Source organism: Poecilia mexicana, unplaced genomic scaffold (assembly GCF_051168715.1).
Source record: "Poecilia mexicana isolate PSO_F unplaced genomic scaffold, ASM5116871v1 scaffold_5, whole genome shotgun sequence".
NCBI classification, from domain to species: Eukaryota; Metazoa; Chordata; class Actinopteri; order Cyprinodontiformes; family Poeciliidae; genus Poecilia; species Poecilia mexicana.
Genome location: NW_028263374.1, coordinates 24,551,373 through 24,573,841, shown reverse-complemented (window position 1 = coordinate 24,573,841; position 22,469 = coordinate 24,551,373). Strand labels below are relative to the sequence as shown.

At 37.4% G+C, this 22,469-nt stretch overlaps 1 protein-coding gene across 4 annotated transcripts in view; it reads left to right on the top strand.

Annotated features, from left to right (window-relative positions):
- The window catches only part of ephb2b (eph receptor B2b), a 129,815-nt gene extending 111,090 nt beyond the window's left edge, over positions 1-18,725 (top strand). The window contains exons 7-16 of one of the 4 annotated variants that reach the window (XM_015012588.2): positions 24-186; positions 2,086-2,194; positions 3,506-3,573; positions 5,172-5,294; positions 5,459-5,706; positions 9,762-9,977; positions 10,412-10,561; positions 11,973-12,166; positions 12,981-13,136; positions 14,248-18,725. In XM_015012588.2, the coding sequence (XP_014868074.1) occupies positions 24-186; positions 2,086-2,194; positions 3,506-3,573; positions 5,172-5,294; positions 5,459-5,706; positions 9,762-9,977; positions 10,412-10,561; positions 11,973-12,166; positions 12,981-13,136; positions 14,248-14,356 (1,536 nt within the window). In that variant the 3' untranslated portion in view covers positions 14,357-18,725. The remainder of the gene's footprint in view (positions 1-23; positions 187-2,085; positions 2,195-3,505; positions 3,574-5,171; positions 5,295-5,458; positions 5,707-9,761; positions 9,978-10,411; positions 10,562-11,972; positions 12,167-12,980; positions 13,137-14,247) is intronic. The other 3 variants (XM_015012591.2, XM_015012589.2, XM_015012590.2) reach the window with 3 other exon arrangements.
- Positions 18,726-22,469: the final 3,744 nt, after the last annotated feature.

The following is a 22,469-nucleotide window of genomic DNA, read 5'->3' as shown; positions in this document are numbered from 1 at the left end:
TACTGAATTTTTTTTGCCCCCAGGATCAATCAGAGTATAACTCTACCACCATCAGAAGCCAGACCAACACGGCAGTCATCCGTGGCCTCAAGTCTGGGAGCATCTATGTTTTCCAGGTCCGGGCCCGCACTGTAGCTGGGTTTGGACGCTACAGTGGCAAACTGTACTTCCAGACCATGACGGAGGGTGAGAATTCAGCCATTCCTCACTGCAGCACGCAGAGTTCTTATCACCTTTCATCCTTGGCTTTTCAACACACCGGGTAGGGCAGTAAGATTTCAGACAGCTGCAGGACTGAGAAGGACGCATTATGTGTTGGAAAAAGCACAAGTACTCTAAAACAATTACTCTGCTGTAAACAAGTATTTGTGAAGTGATAGATTTCCTGTATGTTTTATTTTTCTTTTTGTTATACTTACATCAAATTCCAATAAAAAAAAGAAAAAAAACAGTTTTCAAATACGTATTTAGGTCATTTGAGGTAATAACATAAAAATAAGAAAAAAGCTAATTTTGTTGTGTGTGAATAGAATTTGCCCCCTTAATCTAAAAAATTATCTTGTAAGACCCAAAACCTGATGATAAAACTGTACGTATAACAGGTTTGGTCATACAGTGTGTGATATCCAGACACAGCAAATATGACCCACTGCACACAAACCATTCAGACATTGACTTGCTGAGCTGCTTCAGTTTTTGTTGTTGTTGTGTTTTTTTTTTGCATAGATTGTGGCTTTTTTATTTCTTTTTGCCTGCTTCATGTTGTCAGACAGGTTCTGTATAATTCATTTCTGGCTTATCTGGTCTAGAAGCATTTGTTCCTGGGTGTGGCTAGCAAAATGGAACTCAGCTTTTCAAAATTGTTGTCAATCAATTGTGATGCATAATTTATCAAGGAGGTAATTACTTTTTCACACTTGGTCAGGCCGGATTGCACAGCTTTCCTAGCTTAAGAAGTGAAAGCCTGATATGTTGCTGTTTACTTTCCTTATCGTTGTCTGAAATTTGCCTGTTGGTCTGAAATGTGTAAATCTGACAAAAAAAAACAAAAGCAGAATGAATATGTAAGGGATAAATATTTTTTTTCATAGTGCTGTTTATCATATTATTTTATTGTGTAGTTTGAATAATTAGATCAAGCACTAATAATGTTTTTTAATTTTTTTTACAACAACCACTGTGTTAGAGATCAGATTGAATTTGTCTTGTTATCTAAAACATGGCTTACATTTAGTAAACATCAGTCAAGTAGGTTAATGTTAGAGCTATGTCTGGGTATTCCCCTCTGAACATCTCATTTCCATCAGCCTGCAGAGCCTAGAGCCATCATTAGCCTGAACTCTCACAGGAACATCCGTGATGCTGCCGCGCACACAGATCCCAGCACACACAAAATATCAGACTGACTCAGAACTGGAAATATTTTGTAAACAGAGGGCGTACAGTGCTAAGTGTGTTCAACTTCCACTTAAAAGTGATTTTGAGTTGCATGAAAAATGCTGCTGATACAGTTTAAAGTGAATAACAGTTCTACAAACATAAAAAACAAAAAAACAAAAAAAAAACTTAACAGTTCCAGCAAAGTAGAAACAGAGAGGACAGATGAAGTTTTTCAGAAGTAATGACATGAACATTTTATTAAGTTTAATTAGTTGCATTGAATTCATCATTTAAATCCCATATAAAACATTTTAAAAATAATTAAAAAAAATGTATGTGACTCTCAAACAAAAAAGCTTTCTCTGTCTCTGTGTGCCCATTTAGTCGCAAGCTTCTCATTCCTGGCTGTGTGACCAGTCTGCTTTTCATCCAAATATGCTCTCTTCCTCCTTCACTTCACACACTTTCTGCCAGATGATTTGTCCATATCTGCAGCATCGGAGCACATTCGATGCGGTTTGTAAAATGTTGTGTGCAGCCAGCAGTGATGCCAAGATGCTCAATGGTTCGCCCAGCCGTATGTCTGTCTGCCACCCATTGCAGAGGCTCAGATGCTTTCCCATATGTTTCAGCTTGTGGATCTGTGTGACTGTGTGTATGTGCATGCATGGAATTATGCTTATCTCTGTGTTTCTTCTTTTGTAGAGGAATACAACACAAGCATTCAGGAGAAACTTCCACTCATCATTGGTTCAGCAGCTGCTGGGTTGGTTTTCCTCATTGCTCTGGTTGTCATCATCATCGTTTGTAACCGGTGAGTCCATTCTGTCTTAAAAAAAAAAAAACATGGCTAAAAATGCCACTTTACTTTTCAGCTTGTGTGAACTTTTTAACTTTTTGTCGTTTTCTCGTTTTTGCCCCTCTGCTTTTTTGTTGAACAAATAAAACTACCTCGGTTCAAAAGTTTTCAGTACATTTAAAAGTCTTGGTGTTTAAAAATTAAAGCTCTGCGGATACTTCAGTTGCAGAAGTATTAAATCTTCATGTATTCTGGCTTGGATTTCAGTTCCCACTTGGGCCAGTTATATTGACAGTGCAGGTCTGCACCTGTGCAGCATTTCTAAGTCTGAAAAGTATGTGCAAGATAAATTCCTTAACCTTACAGTGTTACTGCTGCAGATTTCCCCAAGGCTTTTACATATGGAGTAACTCATTGTCTTAGGTTATGGTTTCAAACTGACATAATAAAGATTGTGTTGGAAAGACAAAATGAAAAGGTCTGCTTCTATTATTTAAGAGTTATTTAAAAAATATTAAAAATCTACAAAGAAGGACATTATCTATGAGCAAACGTTCTATATGTTGCTTGTGGATTTTTTTCTACCTCGTTTTTCTTTCACTGAACTTTTTATATACTGTATATGCTAAAATGTGCCATTTTGTGAACAGCCAGCTTCTGTAGCAATTACATTGTGGATACGCTTAACAACTGCATCCTGGGAAACTGTAAATCAACAGTCTTCTTAATTGTGCAGGTTTCAACATAAAACATATACTTTAAAAATGATTTCTTAATGTCATTTTTTTAATGTTTTGATATTTATTTTAGCTGCAAGCCATAATTATCAAAAATGTGCACAAATATAAATGTTAAAAATATCAATCTGTGCAAAATTAAGGTAGTATATGATTTTTGCCTTTTTAATAATATTAAATATAAATTCATTTATTTTTAAATAATCTAATTCACTGACATGCACCAGTACATTGTTTTTAATACTCTGTCTTTAGACTGTAGATTGTAAAAATACATGCATATTGGAAAAAAAAGGAAATTATGCATTAACTATACAATAATTACCACAGCGACACAATTAATGCATCCACTAAAACCAAGCAGGTTCTAAAAAGAAAGATCTAGTTATGTTTGTGTGGTATGCTGGTGTAAATGCCTTCTTTTGTGCAGCAATAAAACAAAACAAAAAACCCCTTTTCTACCCTCTATTCTGGTTTTAGCCGATTTATCTCCAGCTTAGCTACACCTGGGGGTGTTTGATTCATGTGTTCTCCCCCTCCTTACTCCCTCTCTCTGAGCCAGCGCTAGAGTTCTTTGTCTTTTCCCCAGGAGGCGTGGCTTTGACAGGGGTGATTCAGAATACACAGACAAACTGCAGCACTACACCAGCGGCCACAGTGAGTAAACCACCACCACCACCGCCGCTCATCTCCGCTCACTCTCACCAACAGCTTCCGCTCCAGGATTAGACACACCTGTATCTATGACTGCCGTGTCACGCAGTTTATCCCTGTGGCACCCATCCAGCGCGCAACAGCCTCACACACCTGTCTCCATGGCTACCACCTTGCTTGCTGCTGTCCTTGTCTGCGGACCCTGCACAGCGGCCGTTCACTACCCCTGGCCTGCACCTTTGTGAAATCTTTCCCATTATTTGATTCCGCTCACTTAGGGTGCGGACTTAACAACAAGATTTGTGTTCAGCTGTGTGTTCCAGGCATCACATTTCATAGTCAACTAATTCCATTATGTTAGAAATAGGTCAGTCTTCACTTATGTTAAAGGCCGTTAGACTACTAATGTACATGAGTCATTTGCTTTTGTAAAAAAATTTCAAAGGAATTTGGTGAATAAGTGGAGTTACTCAATGATTTTCTTCCTTCTTATAGTTCAGAAAGAGTTTCAGTGACGTTAATGCATGGATAATTTTGTAAGAAAGATATTTCCGTCTGACCCCATTAACAGATCTTTTTTTTTTTTAACTGTTGAATTTATACAATTGTGTAATTTTGTCTCAGCACTTTTGTCTCAGCACTCTCCTCTTTAGTAAGTCAGTTTCACCCATAAGACAATAACTTTCTCAGCAGAATTCAGTCAGGCAGTGCAAAGGACTCCAGTCTTAGCTACAGTCAAGAGTGTGCCAGTAAATAGCTGGCTATTTCACAGATATTATCAGAAGCCAACGTGTCTTGTGTGCATCCTGTTCTCACACCACTCACAGTTCAGGCTTTTGCCCTTGTTTATGGTGGTCTTTGCCATTAAAGGAAGGTGGTCTTTTGAACCGTGCTTCAGCTTGAGAAGAGATTGTGGGCTTTAGTAATGGGGGGTTGCACCGGGCAAGATCTTTTCCATCTGTTCCATTTCTGCAGCATGTTTTCTCGCTGCAGTCTGCCAGGTTTTGAGGCAGTGTGCATGCTATTCTTGCACTGCAGCCGACCATGTGTGAGTTGTGCATCCATTCAGATGGCCTCAGGTCTGATGTGGAGGTATGTGCAGTATAATCGGATTTAAAACTCAGGACACTTAAGTCCCCACACACTTAAAGGCCACCGTAAGCCAATTTACCTGGCATTGCAGCTTAGGACAGCCAATTTATTTCTAGAGGTGGAGTTGAACGATGCCAATACAGGACCCTGGTTCCTCTCCTGAGTGTTAATGGCACTGTGGCTCACTGGAGATGATATATATATTAACCCACTAAATCACAGATAAGATGACTGAAGGTGCCATGTCCTTGCTGACTGAATAACCACACACAGTGGCCATAAGGTACTTGTCATAACCACCGTTTGTAATTACAGTACCTCCTCCATCTTCCAGCCTTCATTACCTTTATGTCTTAGAAAAAAAAATATCCCATAATTGCACAGGACTGTGGAAATGGAACATGAATGAATTATTGCTGAATCTCACTGCATTTGACTGTCTGGCCCATAGGTCTGCTAGCATGACCACATCAATTAAATATTATAGTGGCTCTTTCCTGTCTTCCAAGTGTCTCCAGGAATGAAGATTTACATTGATCCATTCACGTATGAGGACCCAAATGAGGCAGTGAGGGAGTTTGCCAAGGAGATTGATATATCCTGCGTGAAGATTGAACAGGTCATTGGTGCAGGTAAGGAAGAAATCTCACTGAACCATGATTGGAATAAAGCATTTTCCAAAGCTATAGCTAAGTCAAAGTAGGTGCAGTTGGTGTAGGTGTTGCGTATTTCTAGTTCCACATTTAATTATGGGGGATTTATAAATTGATCTATTTTCCATGTTACTTTTTAACAGGGGAGTTTGGGGAAGTGTGCAGCGGCAACTTAAAACTCCCCGGAAAAAGAGAGATGTTTGTGGCCATAAAGACCCTGAAGTCTGGCTATACGGAAAAGCAACGGAGAGACTTCCTGAGCGAGGCCAGCATCATGGGTCAGTTTGACCATCCTAACGTCATTCATCTTGAAGGAGTGGTTACCAAGAGCAGTCCTGTAATGATCATCACTGAATTCATGGAGAATGGATCCCTTGATACCTTCCTGAGAGTAAGAAACCAGAAAATTTTCCCCTATAGCAGTTTTTATGCTTTTACTTTTACTACTAACAATTTTACAGCTCTACAGAGTAATGATAGCTCTAACAACAGTGTTGGCCTCAAAAACTGCCTCCTTTGAAGCGTGGAGGTCTCTGTTCAAAGCTTGTGCTTTGACGAGAATAAAAGAGATGATTCAATGATCTCAGCATAATGAGTTTATGACAACTCTGTCTAGCATATTCTACTGCACTAAACAACTCTTGAGATAAATTCAAACTATCTGTCAAAAGCTGACAAGAGGCAATCAGTCCTGCTCCGCATACAGCATACTAATATCTAGAACACAATTCAACAACTCGCATAATAAAGATTAATCAAATTCAATTGCTGGAGGTAATTTTACCGTAGTAGGTCCTTATTACCAGCGGAGAGTTATTGTACTCAATTGCAAATGCTCATTTTTATCCCATCTCTCAATAATATTTTCTGTCAGTCTTTACTGTGCTCTGTTTCATAAAGTGTCTTGTCAGGTGGAACGAAGAATTGTTGTCACTCTTGGGCTCGCTGCTTATTATGCAGCACCACGCATGGATGCTTATGAAATTCTAATTATTTTTTTGTCTTCTGCTCCCTGACATGAAATATAAAGTGCTCATGAGTTCATTGGATTTTTTAATTTTCACAATCTCCCCAGCGAGGGACATTATATAGAACCCTCCATTTACATGCCATTCAGATACTTTTCAAGGCTTAAAATAAATGTCATATGTTTAAACATGAAACCACTATAGGATGACATGTTCCACAGCCCATCACTAACTGTGTTGGGATAGTTGCAGAATCGAATCAGGTCTTTTGTTCTGATGGTTTTGCATGCTTGCTTCTACTCTATTTGATGCTGTTGGCTTTTTAAGTGAATGAGCAGAGCAGTGTACAAATAACGGGGGCTCATGATGCATGGTGTTTTCTAAAAGAGAGTTAATTTGAGATATCTGATATTCAACCACTCTCAGTAAGCATAGTAAGAATGCCTTTTAAGAATTACACATAGGCCTTCTCACTTTATTTATTTGAAACTGCTTTTAAATTAGCTTTTTTAATGTGCAAAGACAATGTACAGAGAAAAACCTGAATGGACTCCATGATTCATAAATAGGTTCATTCACTGTGAAGAAAGACTTTGTACACATTTTGTGTGCTGATTCTTTTCATTTTATATCCAAAAATGTCAAGAGAAGGTGTTTCCAAATGTTGCGGCTCCGACTTATCTGCGGTTTATGATACACAAAAGATGGGGGTCTTTAGTAGATTGAAGTCATTTGTGATGACAAAAGCAGATGTGGATAATAGTCTATTATTTGGTGATACCTAAAAGGTATTACCCATCTCCAAAGTTGGGTGGGCAAAAATCAGGGTCCACTGTGAAAAAGTTGCCAGCTTATAAGGTGTATGTCTATGAAATACCGTAATACTTTTAAATGTGTTTCATAAAACAGTAAACTATGAAATCAAGCATTTATAAAAGTTGTTTTTTTTTGTTTATTTTATTTTTACTTTAAAATTCAATTTCACTGTAGGCTTAAGATGCCTAAACACTGTCTTTACCACTGACAACCATCCCAAGTTGTCAGTATTAACTTCCTCCTCCAAGACAACATCAAAGCCATCATCCTGAATTCAACATAAAAACCCCTGTCAGCGCACCGCTGAGCCTGGGTTCACACTCAGAGCCTTTATTTGCATTCTGCCTCCGACCTCGGAGAGGCAAAGGATCAGTTTTTTTTTTGTTTTTTTTTGGTTTGCAAGGGGAATCTGATCTTGCAGTGAAAGCTGTTTTTCTGTATATGTAGATGCATGTTAAACATATTTGACAGCCCACTTGTTTTGAAAACAACAGTAAAGCTTTGTAGCACCCAACAGTGACAGTTTGGCAACAGCTGCTGACAGTGTCAAAGCCTCTGAACATGATTTGTATCTTTTAGAGCAATTGATGGCTGTTTGTTTGCAACAGCAGCAGTAGAGACTACTGAGCTGCCTGCTGAAGGTTTGGCTTAACTGCTGTAGAAAAAACAAGCTGAGGAAATGGAGCGGGGATTGAGAGATCATAGCTGGGACTGAATCTTGAGCCACCTATGAGCTTAGAAAATAAACAGAATGAACTCCAGACTTCCATGAGTTATTTCTTGAAACTCAAACAAGACCTTTACTGACATTATTTAGGGGTGTGTCTTTCCCCTGACTTGACCCAAATCACATAGGGGGATTTGGTCCAATTAAAGTATATGGCAAGATGGCTTTTAGATTAGGTGCTAGTGTGTATGTGTGAGAAAGGTTTCATGAATAATACATCCTGTTTAATTGCTGTGCTACACAAGGATGGGCAGCTTGGCATGATGAGAGTTATCCACTCAGCTAATGAGGAGTAAAATGTTAGAAAGAGAAATAGGTTGTATGAATTTTTGCTGCGGTCTGGGCCTTTATCGCCTGCTCTGCTATTTCCACCTTTAGCTTTTTATTTATTTTTTTTTTTTTGTCAGTCCACACTCAACCTTATGCTCCCATGCCCCATTATCCGGGGTCGTCTGGTTTCCTTGCATCATGGTGGGTGGTGGAAGTAATGCAGGTGTGCCCAGTTGGAGGCACAGCTGCACCACTGCTCCAGACACTACCCGAGCATGGGGTATAAAGCCGTCACCAGAACGGAAAGGGGGACAGCTGTATGCAGACAGCCAGTCCCAGCTTAGTCCTGCCTAGTCCCACAGAGGCAAGTTAAGCTCAACCAAAACCTGTTGGTGTGCAGCACCGACAGGATTCCCTCTTAAAACGTGTGCTGAAAATAACTTCATTATGTTTGATCTGTACCAACTATATGTTCATTCCTCAATCTTGTCACTGAAGGTAATATTAGGATAAAGTGCAGTGCCATTCCTGCACTGAAATTCAGGAAGATAAATAATGATCTCATCCTATCATTATTTATCTAATCATAAATAGATAAATAATCTGTTTCATTCCCCTGTTAAATGTTTAAATGGGCATCAAACTTTAAACAAGTTTCAAAATGTCTTTTCTTGTGAGGTGAACTGGTATAGATGTCATTGTCACTAAGGGCATTATTAATTATTTTCATAAAAAACAGTTGCTGTTTTATGTCCACTGGTATTTTTCCTGTCTGTCTTTGGTGATGAAATCTTTGACGTTGGCAGACCTACTTGCCATCACCCTAATCATTGTAGCTCTCTCCAGTACATGCATATTTTTCTGGTGTATGTCTTAATTCATATCTTAATTGTGATTCGCGATGCGAACAAAGACATTTTGCATAAAACTTTGATCAAAAGGTCGAGCCATTGCAAGGTTATTATTAAACAAGACAACCTAAGTAAAAATCTTAAAAACTGGCATATGGCTGGCAGTTTGGTGGTTAAAGGCCACCCCCGGTGAGAATCAAGCTTTTGACCTTGTTAACACATCCATATGGTGTTTTTATATGCTAGAATGCATAACAGGAGAGAAGAAAGCTCTCGACGGCACCGCTTAGTAATTCTTCACTGTTAGTACAATATAAATACTGAAGTCCCAACAAACTGATTCAAGCAGGCAGACTTTACACATAATCTAAAAAACAAATAACCTGGAGGAACATTGTCAAAGACTCTTTATAAAATGCTGTAACAAAATATCATTGTTTCCATAATGCAGCATATGCTTAGAATTCCAATGTGTTTAAAAGAAGAGTTAAACTGCAACCATGAAACCAGTGCATTTTGTGGACTGATAGTATAGTTGCCCCTGCATAAAATAAAATAAAAATAACGTTTTTTTTCTGAGGTTATATCAAAAAAAAAATCTAAACATAAATACTCAGATATGCCATTAAAACCCAATAAGATACTTTTTCAAGCAACCCCAGAAGTTGTCTGTCACTGAATCAAATTTCACCTTGAGATTTATCCTTTTTAAGTTTACTGCAGTACAGTATTGTCATGTGAGCCTCATGTATTAAGAGATTTGTTTTCCTTTTGATCTATAAATAATTTATGACCTAATATATCTTTTCCTCAGCAAAACGATGGGCAGTTCACTGTGATCCAGCTTGTTGGTATGCTACGTGGCATTGCTTCGGGCATGAAGTACCTTGCTGACATGAATTATGTGCATCGTGACCTTGCTGCTCGGAACATCCTGGTCAACAGCAACCTTGTGTGCAAAGTGTCAGACTTCGGTCTCTCACGCTTCTTGGAGGACGATACATCAGATCCTACGTACACAAGTGCTCTGGTAATAAAATATTTGAACTCTTACCTTGTATACACACTCAACTGATTTTGGTGGATATTATCAGTCTTCTAAAGTAAGTGAAATGAGTCCTTGCTTGACAACTCTTTGCATAGTTCTGCCAGAAGGATTTATTTATTTTTTTTTTTTTCCCGTGTAATTTTAAGGACTAAACCAGGGATTGACGTATGCCACAGTGCCCTCCCACTCTGTTCCCCCCTATCAGGACAAATGTCATCTCTCCACTTGTTTTCCTCATCCGTCTTCTGGCTAGAAAATTCCATGAACCACACTTTCTTTCCTAAGAGTTTTGTTATATTCACCTCGCAGTTTGGATTACAATTAGTATTGTTTCTGTGAATAGTGTCTCTCCAGACTGCGGCGGTCAGGTTTCGGTGTCACTTGCCTCACTTGGGTCATTCCCCTCATTTTCACAGGGAGGGAAGATTCCTATCCGATGGACTGCTCCCGAAGCAATCCAGTACAGGAAGTTCACCTCAGCTAGCGATGTGTGGAGCTACGGGATTGTCATGTGGGAAGTCATGTCTTACGGAGAGAGACCTTACTGGGACATGACCAATCAAGACGTACGTATTTAACAAGCTTTCTGTCATTTTCACTGGTGCTGTTAATTTTTTTAGGCTAGGGGCCACCCTAAAACATTTATTCCCCAACTCTCAGCGCACATATATATTTTTGGTTCGCTGCGTTCTAATAAAGCCTCAAATTCCTCTGAGATAAAATTTGTCAATGGTGTCTCCTTTCTCTTGGCTAAACACACGAGAAAGGAGACACACAATTATATGAAAATTCCCCCACACTTTACACACAGACATAATCAGATCATTTGAAATGCACAGCAGTGTTCAGTGGACAATTTCTGCTCTTGACTGGAGTCTCCATTTTCTGTTTCCCTCTGGGTAGTGAAGGAGAGAGCAAATTATAGGGAGAGAGATAATGAAAATAGTTTCAAATTGAAAGTGAGAACACTAATGTGCTAAGAGGGACTGAGAACCTCAACGGTTATCATATTAGCAGCTCCAGATAGTGTTTCTGCTCCATCGGGGTCCTCGTTTGGAGGTCTTGTGAATAAGATTAATCTGCGTCTGAATGGAGTTTCTTTAATGACCCTGATAATGAGCAGGGGATTGTGTGCCCTTCCTGCAAGTGTGCTTGGGGTTGTTCCTCTCTGTTAACTATGCTCTACCTCTGTATACAAGTGTCAGACCTGTAAAGTGGCTTTATGGGAACTAAAAATTAAATACACTTTAAAAGGTGTTTGATTATCAAATTTTTAGCACAGAGTATGTTGCTAAAAAAAGGAAAAAAACACCTAGTCTGTATTTTTACAGGTTTTGATATCAGTGTGCTCACTATCAAAGTCGTGTGTCAGGAAAATGGAACATATAGTTAACTCTACAGCATTTTTTCTATTGGTTCTTTTGAAAACAACAATTAAAAAATTGAAATAAACTGCTTAAAACCAGAGGTAATTTTGAAACTACACTAGAAATCAATTATATTTTGACATTCTAATTTTTTTTTCTTTTACTTAAATGATATGTTTTCTTGTTTGAAGCATTTTGAAAAGTGAGTAAGACAAGTAGGCATCTGTGTCACATCATAAAGTGTTGTTAAAAACTTTTTGCTTCCTTACCGATTTGTTCAGTTTTTGTTTAATTAATTTATTTTTGATCAAATTAATTTTTTTCACATACTTAAACAAATTTTAATATGGGACAAAGATAACCTAAATATAAAATTAGTTTTTAAATAATTTTATTTACTAAAGAAGCTGTGAATTAGTTGCAAATATTTCACTAGTGTTATATTAACATGTGAATAAGTCAGACAATTAATGAATACATAAAACAATACCTGAACTAATTGTTACTAATAACTCCAAATTTAGAATAGATTTATTTATTTATTTTTTGTGGGAAACTGCATGTTTTGATATGTGATATGTTCCTTAAAGTGATTTATCTCCCCTCACAGGTCATTAATGCTATAGAGCAGGACTACCGGCTGCCCCCGCCGATGGACTGTCCCAACGCGCTGCACCAGCTCATGTTGGACTGCTGGCAGAAGGACCGTAACAACCGTCCCAAGTTTAGCCAGATTGTTAACAACCTCGACAAGATGATCCGTAATCCGAACACACTGAAAGCTATGACTCCTTTATCTTCAGGGTAAGTAAAACACAAGCTGAGTCTTTGTATTTTCAGGCTGCGCTTTTCTCCTTTTTGTGATTCCTTCTTCTCCCCGTGAGGTATTTGGTTGTGCGTTTATTCATGTCTCCATTGGCATCACAGAAAACAGGCCTTTTTATTTTGGTTTCTTCCGCACTGATATGGATAACATTTTTAAGTGTATGATTCATCTCAGCTTCTGTCAGCAACAAGGCTTTCAATTGTTGACTAAAATATTTGTGCTTTTGCGACAGTGTCATCTGTGGCACTCTTCACATTTGCCAAATGCAGTTTCTCTTGTTTTTCCTGGCGCCTAGCGGTTATGTAAATTAAAGCCTTTTGGTTTGATCGATCCAAACCTTCCCACGAATGCTCCAGGCAACCCTGGGGTTGGAGCAGCTCTGCAGTTTTTTTGTTTTTTTTTAAACAAAACATTTTCAGGCATCTCTGCTTTGGGTGTTAGTTTGCTGTCAGGGCCAGGGCTTTGCTGATTTCCATTATCCCGGCCTGTACTTTCATTTGCGGTATAGTGCAGAACCACAACCCAGATTTTCCACAGACACTCAGTGAATACGCTGGCTCCCTGAAGACTATCACCTCATTTGGAAAATACCCTTTATGAGGAAACAGTTTGGAAAATATTTTTTCATGGATTAGGCTTGTGGGATTCTCTACGTGCTGTCAAACATTTTGAAAATGTAACATAATAATTCATGTTTGAATCGTCTGCAGGTGGTCTGGACTGACCATGATGTTAGATCTTCCTCTTTGAACTATTATTATTCTTAATCCATCCCTCTTATGTCCCCTGTAGGGTCCATCTCCCTCTCCTGGACCGCAGCATCCCAGACTTCTCCACCTTCAGCACTGTGGATGAGTGGCTGGATGCCATCAAAATGGGCCAGTACAAAGAAAACTTTGCCAATTCTGACTTTTCTACATTTGATGTGGTGTCTCAGATGACCATGGAGTAAGTGTTAATGATACCTTGGCCTGCACTGAAGTTCTGATAAGTGCAAGAGAAAACTTTGAAAAGTAGTGGGTGTTCAGAGGTTTGGGGTTTAAATCTTAGCAGAAACAAGACTCTGCGGCCTGTTGTAATTTATGCTATTTCTGGATGCTATTTTCAAATAATGTTTGACTTGGGACGCTAAACAGTGGGCACAATAACTTAAAGCTTGGGATTTTTTAAAGCATTTTTCATGTATTAAACAAGGCCCTACTGATCCTTACTTTAAAGAGGGAAAAAGAGCACATGGGGTTAAGTTGCTGGAAAAAGTATCATCCCGCTTGTACAGAAACAACAAAAGTCATTTCCTGTCAGGGTACAACAATACAAGCCAGAGATCAGCCCACAGAGATGTTTAGCTTCAGTTTTTCAGGCAAACAGATGGTAATGTGTAATCCAACAAATGTGGTTACCGCTGAGATGCAGCATAGGAGTAGATAAATAGCTGCCCTGTTGTGACTAAATAATGTTTGCATTGCCACAACTTTTATAGAGTGAAAGATCTTTAAATAGAGTAAGCTGTAGTAAAAAAAAAAACATGTATGCATGTCAATCTAAGCATTACTTTTGCTCCATAAAAAGTGATACACCAACAAATCAGCGAAAACGTCTGTCAATTAAATATAATAATTTTTACAGCATGTCACAACAGAGTCATAGAAAACCCAATGGAGAACAACAAAAAGAAAAATGTACTGATAAGATGGAAGAAAGGTTACAACAAGTATGTACTTTTGGAGATAAGTTTAAACTCAACCAATGGAAAATATTTTTAAGATGACAAGTTATACTTGTCATGAAACATTTCTATGAAAAAATAAAATAAAATTATCACAGGAGAGAAAAGAACTGAAGTAGCAGATAAGCATATTTTTAATAAATCAAACAATAGTGGTTTCAAAACAAAGTCTTGTGGAACCTCAGATTTTATTCTGGCATTCTCATTTATTCTAGCATTAGTGCTAACAGTTTTGTTTTCTATACATGCATCAATAATTTATAGGTTGGTTATAAAATATTGTATATAGCCATTGGTAACATTAGGCTGACATGTGTTTTTTGTGCTTCACAGTGACATCTTGAGGGTTGGTGTGACTTTAGCAGGTCATCAAAAGAAGATCCTGAACAGCGTCCAGATGATGCGTGCACAGATGAACCAGATTCAGTCAGTGGAGGTTTGACCCTCCTGAGAGGAGCAGAGGGGGGCAAAAGGTGTTGGGAGACAGGGCTCTGGACGTGGAGAATGCAGTGGATTTTCTTTTTTCCTGTGTGGCATTGTGTCTGGTCTTCCCACCAGGCTGCTATCAAGCCCCACGTTCCCCTCTCCTGTTCCCTCTCTTCTCCTCCTCTCTCTCCTCCCTGGCTCTCCCTCCATGCTTGGGATAAGTTGTGGAGAGCTGTGACGCTGCAAGTCAAAGTGATGAAGAATCCAGGTGGCCCACAGCCAAACCCACCATTAGAGCCAGAAATACGGGAGGTTAGAAGTGACCAGCAAATCAGTTTCCAATCTTCCACCAATTTTATTTGTTTCAGCATTTATTACCCCCCCCTTTTTTTGTTTATTCTGCTAATTTTGTAAAGATTTTTTTTTAAAGAGGAAAAAAAAAACTGATAAGGAAAGGAGTTTATCTAAATTTATAGATGATATGAGGTTGTACACTAGAGAACTGAGTAGGAAAGCTACCCTTTAAAAGGGCAACAAAAGAAACGAAGGAAGAGTTGAGGAGAGGATCTTCAACAAAGTGTGGAAATTGTCTTTTGTTTTAAATTTTGGACCGCATGTGGAAACGCAGAGATCTCTGTGGCCTTTTGGAGGACAAAGGGGAACTTGACATGCACGCCCAACTGGTACCACAGGTAAATAAAAAAGGAAAAAAAACAAAAAGAAACGCAAACCATGAAATGGACAACTTGTGGCATAGACTGATGTTAAAACCACAATCAGTGAAATGGACAAATCTTGCAGTGAAATCGGCTCGACAGAAAATGGGAAAAACTTTTCTCTCACTGAGAGAAATTTTTAATGTTGATATTTTGTATTGAAGAATCCCTCTTGCCATGCTTCCTCTAACTAAAGACTAGTTTATTTTTTTCTCAGTGAAATATTCACAGTCTGCCAAATAGAACTCTTCCCCTTCACACTCTAGTCATGATCCTGTGCTGTACATATCAGATGCACTTGACCTGCCATAACATGATGACTCAAAGATAGTTATTCTAGGCGATTAGTTCAAGAGCTGAAGGAATGACTACAGGTACTACAGGGAGGATTTAAGTAGTTGTTGCCTCTAGCTGCATCGTTTTAGCTTGTGCAAAAAGATAGCAAAACTGACTTCCAGCAGAGATTCTTAGAAAAAGATAAAAACAAAAAATAAGAACAGGTTCTACTGTTTACATCAGACTCTACAGAAAGACAAAATAATCCAGTTACAGCATCCTCCTTCAGGGTGTTTATCTCAAGTGCCGTCTGTGCGTACTTGCACATGTTGCACTCACATGTCACACACACAAAGAGAAAGGTAGCTTCTAACAGTGTCAAATCTTGTGTTTGATAGCATGCTGAGTGAGTGGTTAATTTCACAGTGCTTTGATTTGCAGCGATTAGTCTAGTACTATATTCAGTATTCTTCCAGTTTTCCTGTTTAAAAAAAAGGATGTTTATGCTTCAATGATTAAAGTTTTGATACCACACAGTTGTTTTACATTCACAGTCATGTCACAGTCATACGTTTGTTGAATAAAAACTAAAATGTGTGCTATATTGTTGCAATTCTGGTATGACTATTTTTGAATTTCTATTGTTCCCATGAGTTTTGAGTTTATTTTTGTTACCAACTCTTGGGATCTTCCTCCATTGCTTTCCATTTATTTTTGAAGGACAAATCATGCACAAAACCATGTAGATAAAGCTTTACTTTGTAAAAGCTTCTGTCTTCACATGTATGCATTCATTGTATATTATTTTATGATGACTAACTGTTACATGAGTACAGAACTGCCAGTCCTGGTTTGTGTTGTTGCTGTTAACCTGTTGTAAGTTTTGTAAAAAGGGGAGATGGAGTTCAAGAAAACCCCGTGACTCTTCAGAGATGGTAAATCAGACATGGGTTTATGCACACGACCAATAAATGATAAGCAGTAATGCCGAGCTCCTGCCGGGCTCTGCCCTGAGAGCTGACAGACAGACATGGGTGTCCAGCTGTGAGCCATCGGTCAGATGTGTCTGGTCACAGTGGGGCGGCTGCACCCCGATCACAGCTTCTCTGCCCAGGCACCGATTTCTTCTCTCTGTCCTCCTGATAACACACATGCCTGTCGACCACCTGTCAAACGGCTTCTTCTGATCTACTCATAGTCGGCTTTGGCCAGTTGTCTGGTTCCGTCTCGGCGTGTTTAAAACGCATCAGCAGCAGCAGGCATATTAACATTCAACAGCATAGCAGTTGTGTCTTGTCTTGTCCTAATGGTATGTGCCACTGAGATTCCTCCAGACTGGACAATGCTTCTCATGTTTACTTGAACCAAACCTTCAGACGCTGACCTGAGTTTTCATGTTCCCACTACAGGCAGTTTTGGGACTAAACACTCTCTTTGAAAAGAAAAAAAGAGAGAGAAACCTCAGTTACTCCACCACTGTCATCCTATCTTACTTTATCCCCAGCTGTCCACCGACTTTAAAGCAGACAGGGATTGATTTTTTTTTCTTTTCCTCTGCAGCAGGATACATAATAGCAAATATTGCGCTGGAATTTTTTCATGAAACACTTTGTAAAAGTAGAGGGGGAGAATCGTGAGCCACAGAAAATGGGGAAGCAAAGTGAGAGGCAGTACTGTGACCTAGATGCCACCAATACTTAGTGTTTTTTCTGACCTTTTCCCACTTCTATTTTTTTTATTTCGCAGCATGTACCAGCTCATCAGTTTTGTTTTAAAATGTAGCATGTATTCTCACAGTGCGGGAAATATTCCGTCATCAGGAAAAGCTCTTAATGTGCAAGAAATTAATTTGCAGTATGCGAAAGGCTGGCAAGGTACAGTATTTCTTTACTCCAGCCCCATCATGGCTCATTCAGAGGCTTGTCTCTGGATGCTGCCAAGACTTTGAGTTATTAATCAAGCAATTATTCTTGACATTTATTTTAAGGAACTACCTTAAAGAGGTTGTGGGTAATCCCTTCTGCTTACTGTCTATTCTTTTTTTTTTTTTTTTTTGCAAGGCAAGTACTTTTGCTGGTTTTGCATTTGAAATTTCAGATTTGCATTATGAAATTAGAAAAAAAATATTTGCATTGTAAAATTTTAAAAAGTAATCTAATTCTTGCAACTCTACATTGTTGCAGTTTAGGGAGCACATTGAACAGTGGGCCCCTTATGTTTAATTTAAGCAACTGAATACAGAGTGTTAAAATGTATAAAAAATGAGGTTTCTGATTCATCTGTGACACATTTATGGCAAGAATATTTCTGAAGGAATTTTCACTGTAATTATTTTTTTATTTCCTCTGAAATGAGACAGAATATTTGATGTAAGTGAAATGATTCCCTCAAACGGCAATGGATATCAAAATTAAGAGATGTAGTTGGATATTTTTATTATTTGATGATTACTCAGACAGTTGGTGATTTGTAAATATATACATATATATAAAAGATAATTGTGCACATTGCTTAATTTACATACATATTCTCCTGCTGCACTCATTAAAAAAGCTTTTTACTTTTTTTTTTTTTTCAAAATGCCTTTTGGCTCCGACGTCAATGGTTGCTTTCCACATTTTCGAACTACATTTTTCTGTAGCAAAACAATTAGTTTAATCTTTACATCTGGGATGCAAAGCATAACTACTCAGCCTTCCCTTTACAGTGTGTCATTTTTTAAAGGACGGAGGAAAAGGGTAAAGTCTGAGTGTTACAGTTACATGATAAACATGAGCCGATCCATGTTATAAAGAAGTCAGCCTCATGTTGTGTAGTTTAACAGCTGCAGCGGGAAGCAGCATGGCGCCCTCTACTGATGTGTTTCAAATGTTCTTAGACTGACATTTTCAAGCCCATTTAGTTTGTGAATTCTGCAGCAGGCAAATCTCCAGTGTTTTGGAGACTTGAGCAAGCTGCTGATGGACAAATACTGGCTGCTGCTAAGAGTAAGCCCGTGTATTTTCCCCTGTTGAACAAACATTTGTACCATTACAGCGTCCTGGCACATGTGTTCTCCTGTGTGACTGTGTGTTCCCCTCTGTTGCTCCCACCTGCCCCCAACATCTACCCCCTCCACCAAATACCACTCTGGCTCCTGATTAGTGCAGTTAGGGGGATATCCCTGTTCCACTGATCTGTTAATGCCCACATAATAGACCAGTGCCGGTTCAGACCACTGTGACTGATGTGGGAGATCCTGTATTTCTGTATAAATGTATATTGACTGTAACCCTGTGAATGATGTAACAATTTCATTATTTGTAATATTGTCATTGTTTTATTTTCTAAAATGGAAAGCCCAAATTGACTCTCCTCAATAAAAAAATAAGATCTGTTACGAAAAACAGAAAATGTGGCCAGTAGTTGATTTATTTACCACATTTCAACTATTTTTTTCCGCTCTAGACAAAGAACCTTTGAAGGCCCACAGGGTTGTTAAATTGTGGCATTAATTTTAAAAAAGCTGTAAAATGTAAAAAATTCAAAACACAATTAAGCATTGCAAAATCTATTCAATAATATGAATTTAATCATACCAAACTCAAATATTAGGATTATTTCCATTTTTTAATAATGTAAATAAATCTTTATATCAAAATCCCCAACCAAACTTGGAGCAAGCTCCATTTGTTTGTTTTATTTAACTATTGTAGATACAATTTGGTATTTTTATGCATAAAACCATTAGTTGCCATAAACTAAATTGAAACCAAGTATAATATTGGTAATTTCAGGATAAGAAAACAAAACAGACAGAGAAGCATGTAACTGGTGTTACAAAATTATAATTGAAAATATGGCAGTGATATAAAACCCCTAACCAAATGTAAAATATTTTTTTATCACTAGTCAATGTTAAATCTAATAAAATCAGAACGCTGCTTTACAATTTTCTATTTGTTAATGTATTTATATACAGTGAAATAACGTGGAATCTTGCTAATTTCTTTCTCACTTTAAGTGTATTTGATGATTTCTTTATGAAATGGATGTAATATGAATGGTACCAGGGACGATGTAATTTATTTACTATAAGAATATAGTTTCTATTAATATTAAAGCACAGATAAATAAATGAAATCTTGTGACAACGAACCGTGAGTGTAAAGCTTCATAATTAAGATGTGGGCATTATGAAACCTTGAACCTAAATACAACTGATATTTGTAAGTTCAAAAAGGAAGATAAAAGAAACAAATACTTGTTAAATCCTACGCCTGCTTAACTTATCCTTTATATCATTTAACATCTATAAAGAACCTACCTAAACAAAACCTTATAATGGATGCACATTTAAATGTTAATCTTACTAATTATCAACAGGTAATTATTCACTTTTTTCTTGCTGTGCACAATTTAATATATTAAATAGTATATGCAATTAATCATGCTTAATGTATAGCTGCAGCTACTATATCGCCTAACAGTATACAACTCCCCTGGTACTTAACACGGAGTTACACATGAACAATAGGAGTAGTTCATACTATAGAATTAAATCAAGCAGTGTTACAGAAACTCTGTTTAATATTGTTGCATATTATATATAAGAGAAGATAAAAGTGTAAAAGAAATAAACAGCAAATATCAGGTGTTTTTTTTGAAATGGAAGAATTAAGTCACATTCACAATATAAAATAATTAAAATAAAGGACTATAAATTAGTTCATGAGTACATTTGAAGTATTCAAAAGAATTTAAAATACATATCAAATTAGGAATTACAGCAAAAAAAAAAAAAAACTGAAATCTAATATACAAAAATAAAATAATCTAAATTCATTTATAAAAGAATATTATACTGACAGTTATTTCAAATTGACAATAGAATTAAACTGCATAATCACTGCACATAAAGAATGCAGTAAATGCATCAACAGTTATATTTCTGTAATTATGTAAAGAGGAAAAAAAAACTATTAATGCAGCAGTAGTCTATGGATGCTTTTAAAAATATTTTTGAAACCACTTTAGCAAGCCTTCAGTTGCGATATGTTTGCTGAATGTTACTATGTTTAGTAGCTGCTTAAATTTATTTAAAAAAATAAAAAAAAACTTTACCTTGGGTTTCCATTTTGCTGTGGAAATGAGCTCTAGTAAGGTGAGATGAGGCAGTGGGGAGTCTTTAATGTGGAACGGAGGGCAGGGGCTTTTGATTCTGCAACAGTAAATTCTAAAGCTGGTACTCCAGTGGCCTTGTCAAAAATAAGAAAAAAAAAAGTTTGCATCTTACTAAGTGACAAATTGCTGGGTACTCACTGCAAAATAAAATCAAAATTTTATTTTGCAGTGACCTAAAACAGAAAAAAGATACTCTACCAAGTTTTGGACAGTTGTTCAGAGCTTAGTATCTTGGTATTTCAAGGTATTTCATCATTATTTATTTCAGGGTAACCTTAAAGACCAAACAGAAAATTGATTTAAGACAATTTAATATCTTTCATAGCAATATGTTTTCTTACACTGAATAACAGAACAATTTCACTCAATATTTTTCACATTTCATTGAGCTCACACAAAGATTTGCAAAAGAAAAATCCTTGAGAAATAATCCAAATTCCTGGAGTTTAAACTTTAATACGTGTCCCTCTAATACACAACCATAAGAACATGGCTAACAAGTTTGTGCCTGCTTTCATGTCCACAAATGTCACATTGGATACTCATCAGAAAGGACTTACCCAAAGACAGCTGCAAATCCAGAGATCATTTTTGAGGTCAAATTAAACATTTGAGTTACTATTACTTCTCTTGGTGTTGCCCTCAGAGCCAGACTACTGCAGATTGCTTGATGGTTTTATGTCAAAAGCAATTTAGACCAAGGGTACTGCCGTCTCTCACACCCTCAGTTTCTCAAGTGTGGGTCAGACTGCCTTCACCCTGCTTGGAGATTTTGAAACCTCATTAGCAGCCAACGCGTGAAAGGCTACAGACCTTGGCCTGACCTGGCGGAGAATGGCGCGTGCGTTAAGAGGTTTACCCCATGGGCAGGAGAGGAGAAGGTTCAAGAGTTCAGTGGGGAGGGGGACCCCAATGGTATGCCGAGCCCTCAGTGCTGCTACCTTTTGACCACCCGTAAGCAGCCAACCCCAACACCTGAATGCCTAAGAGCTCAGTATATCAGAGAATCAGAGAAAACCGATAGAGACTAAAAAGTCAGAGCTCAGGGGATAAAAACGTAAGACCGGGGAGAAAAACAGGGATTAGGCATGATTACAGTGATCTGCAGCTGATGTTGTATTTGTTATTTAGGTAACAGAAATAATAAAATCAGGCATCAATCTATAACTGAAATGTAAGTTTGCATTTTTGGCACAAATGTAAAGATGCTTTCAGTCAAATTTATATCAAATGATAAGTAGAATTTAAAGAGGATGGAAAATTATAGAAAATTTAGTAATGTCTGTGTAAGCACCTCATTAGCCTTTATAACTTAATAAGACAAAGGGCGTAATTTATTTAGTTAACTTTCACTTAACTAAGAAATGCCTTGAGATCAACATCTCTTTTTCAAGGGAGATAAGACCAATAAGGAACACAAATTAGGAGTACAATTAGTCTACCTACATCTGAAAATACAATTTACATCCAATACTAGCATAGATTCCAACTTCAGTCGGTAGCTGGAGAATCTGTCCCACATTTGGTTGTAAAATGTAGAATAATTGAATAAAATATCTCTTCTTTGTAAAGCATCATTATCATTGTATAACCATAGTTTTTAAGAATAAAATATGGCCCATTCTAAGGTAATATCCGTTAAAACATACATAAGTAATGTTTCCAAAAAAACAGAAAAATCTGAGTTGAAAATCTAAATTTTAAAACACAAATTTATCACAGCAGATGTTGAACATTTGAACACAATATTTTTCCTGCTAGAGGTATGTTGTTGAATACTGTTCACAAAGACAGTTTTGCTAAACACCTTTTTTATATTATTTTTTATATAAACATCACCACTTCATTGTTTAATCCAACATTTATCATAATACATAATTCTATTCATTTATTGGGTGCAGAAATAATTTAAAACATTGCACTTTTCATTAAAATATTACATAAAAAGAAATGCCTTTTATAATTGATATATTT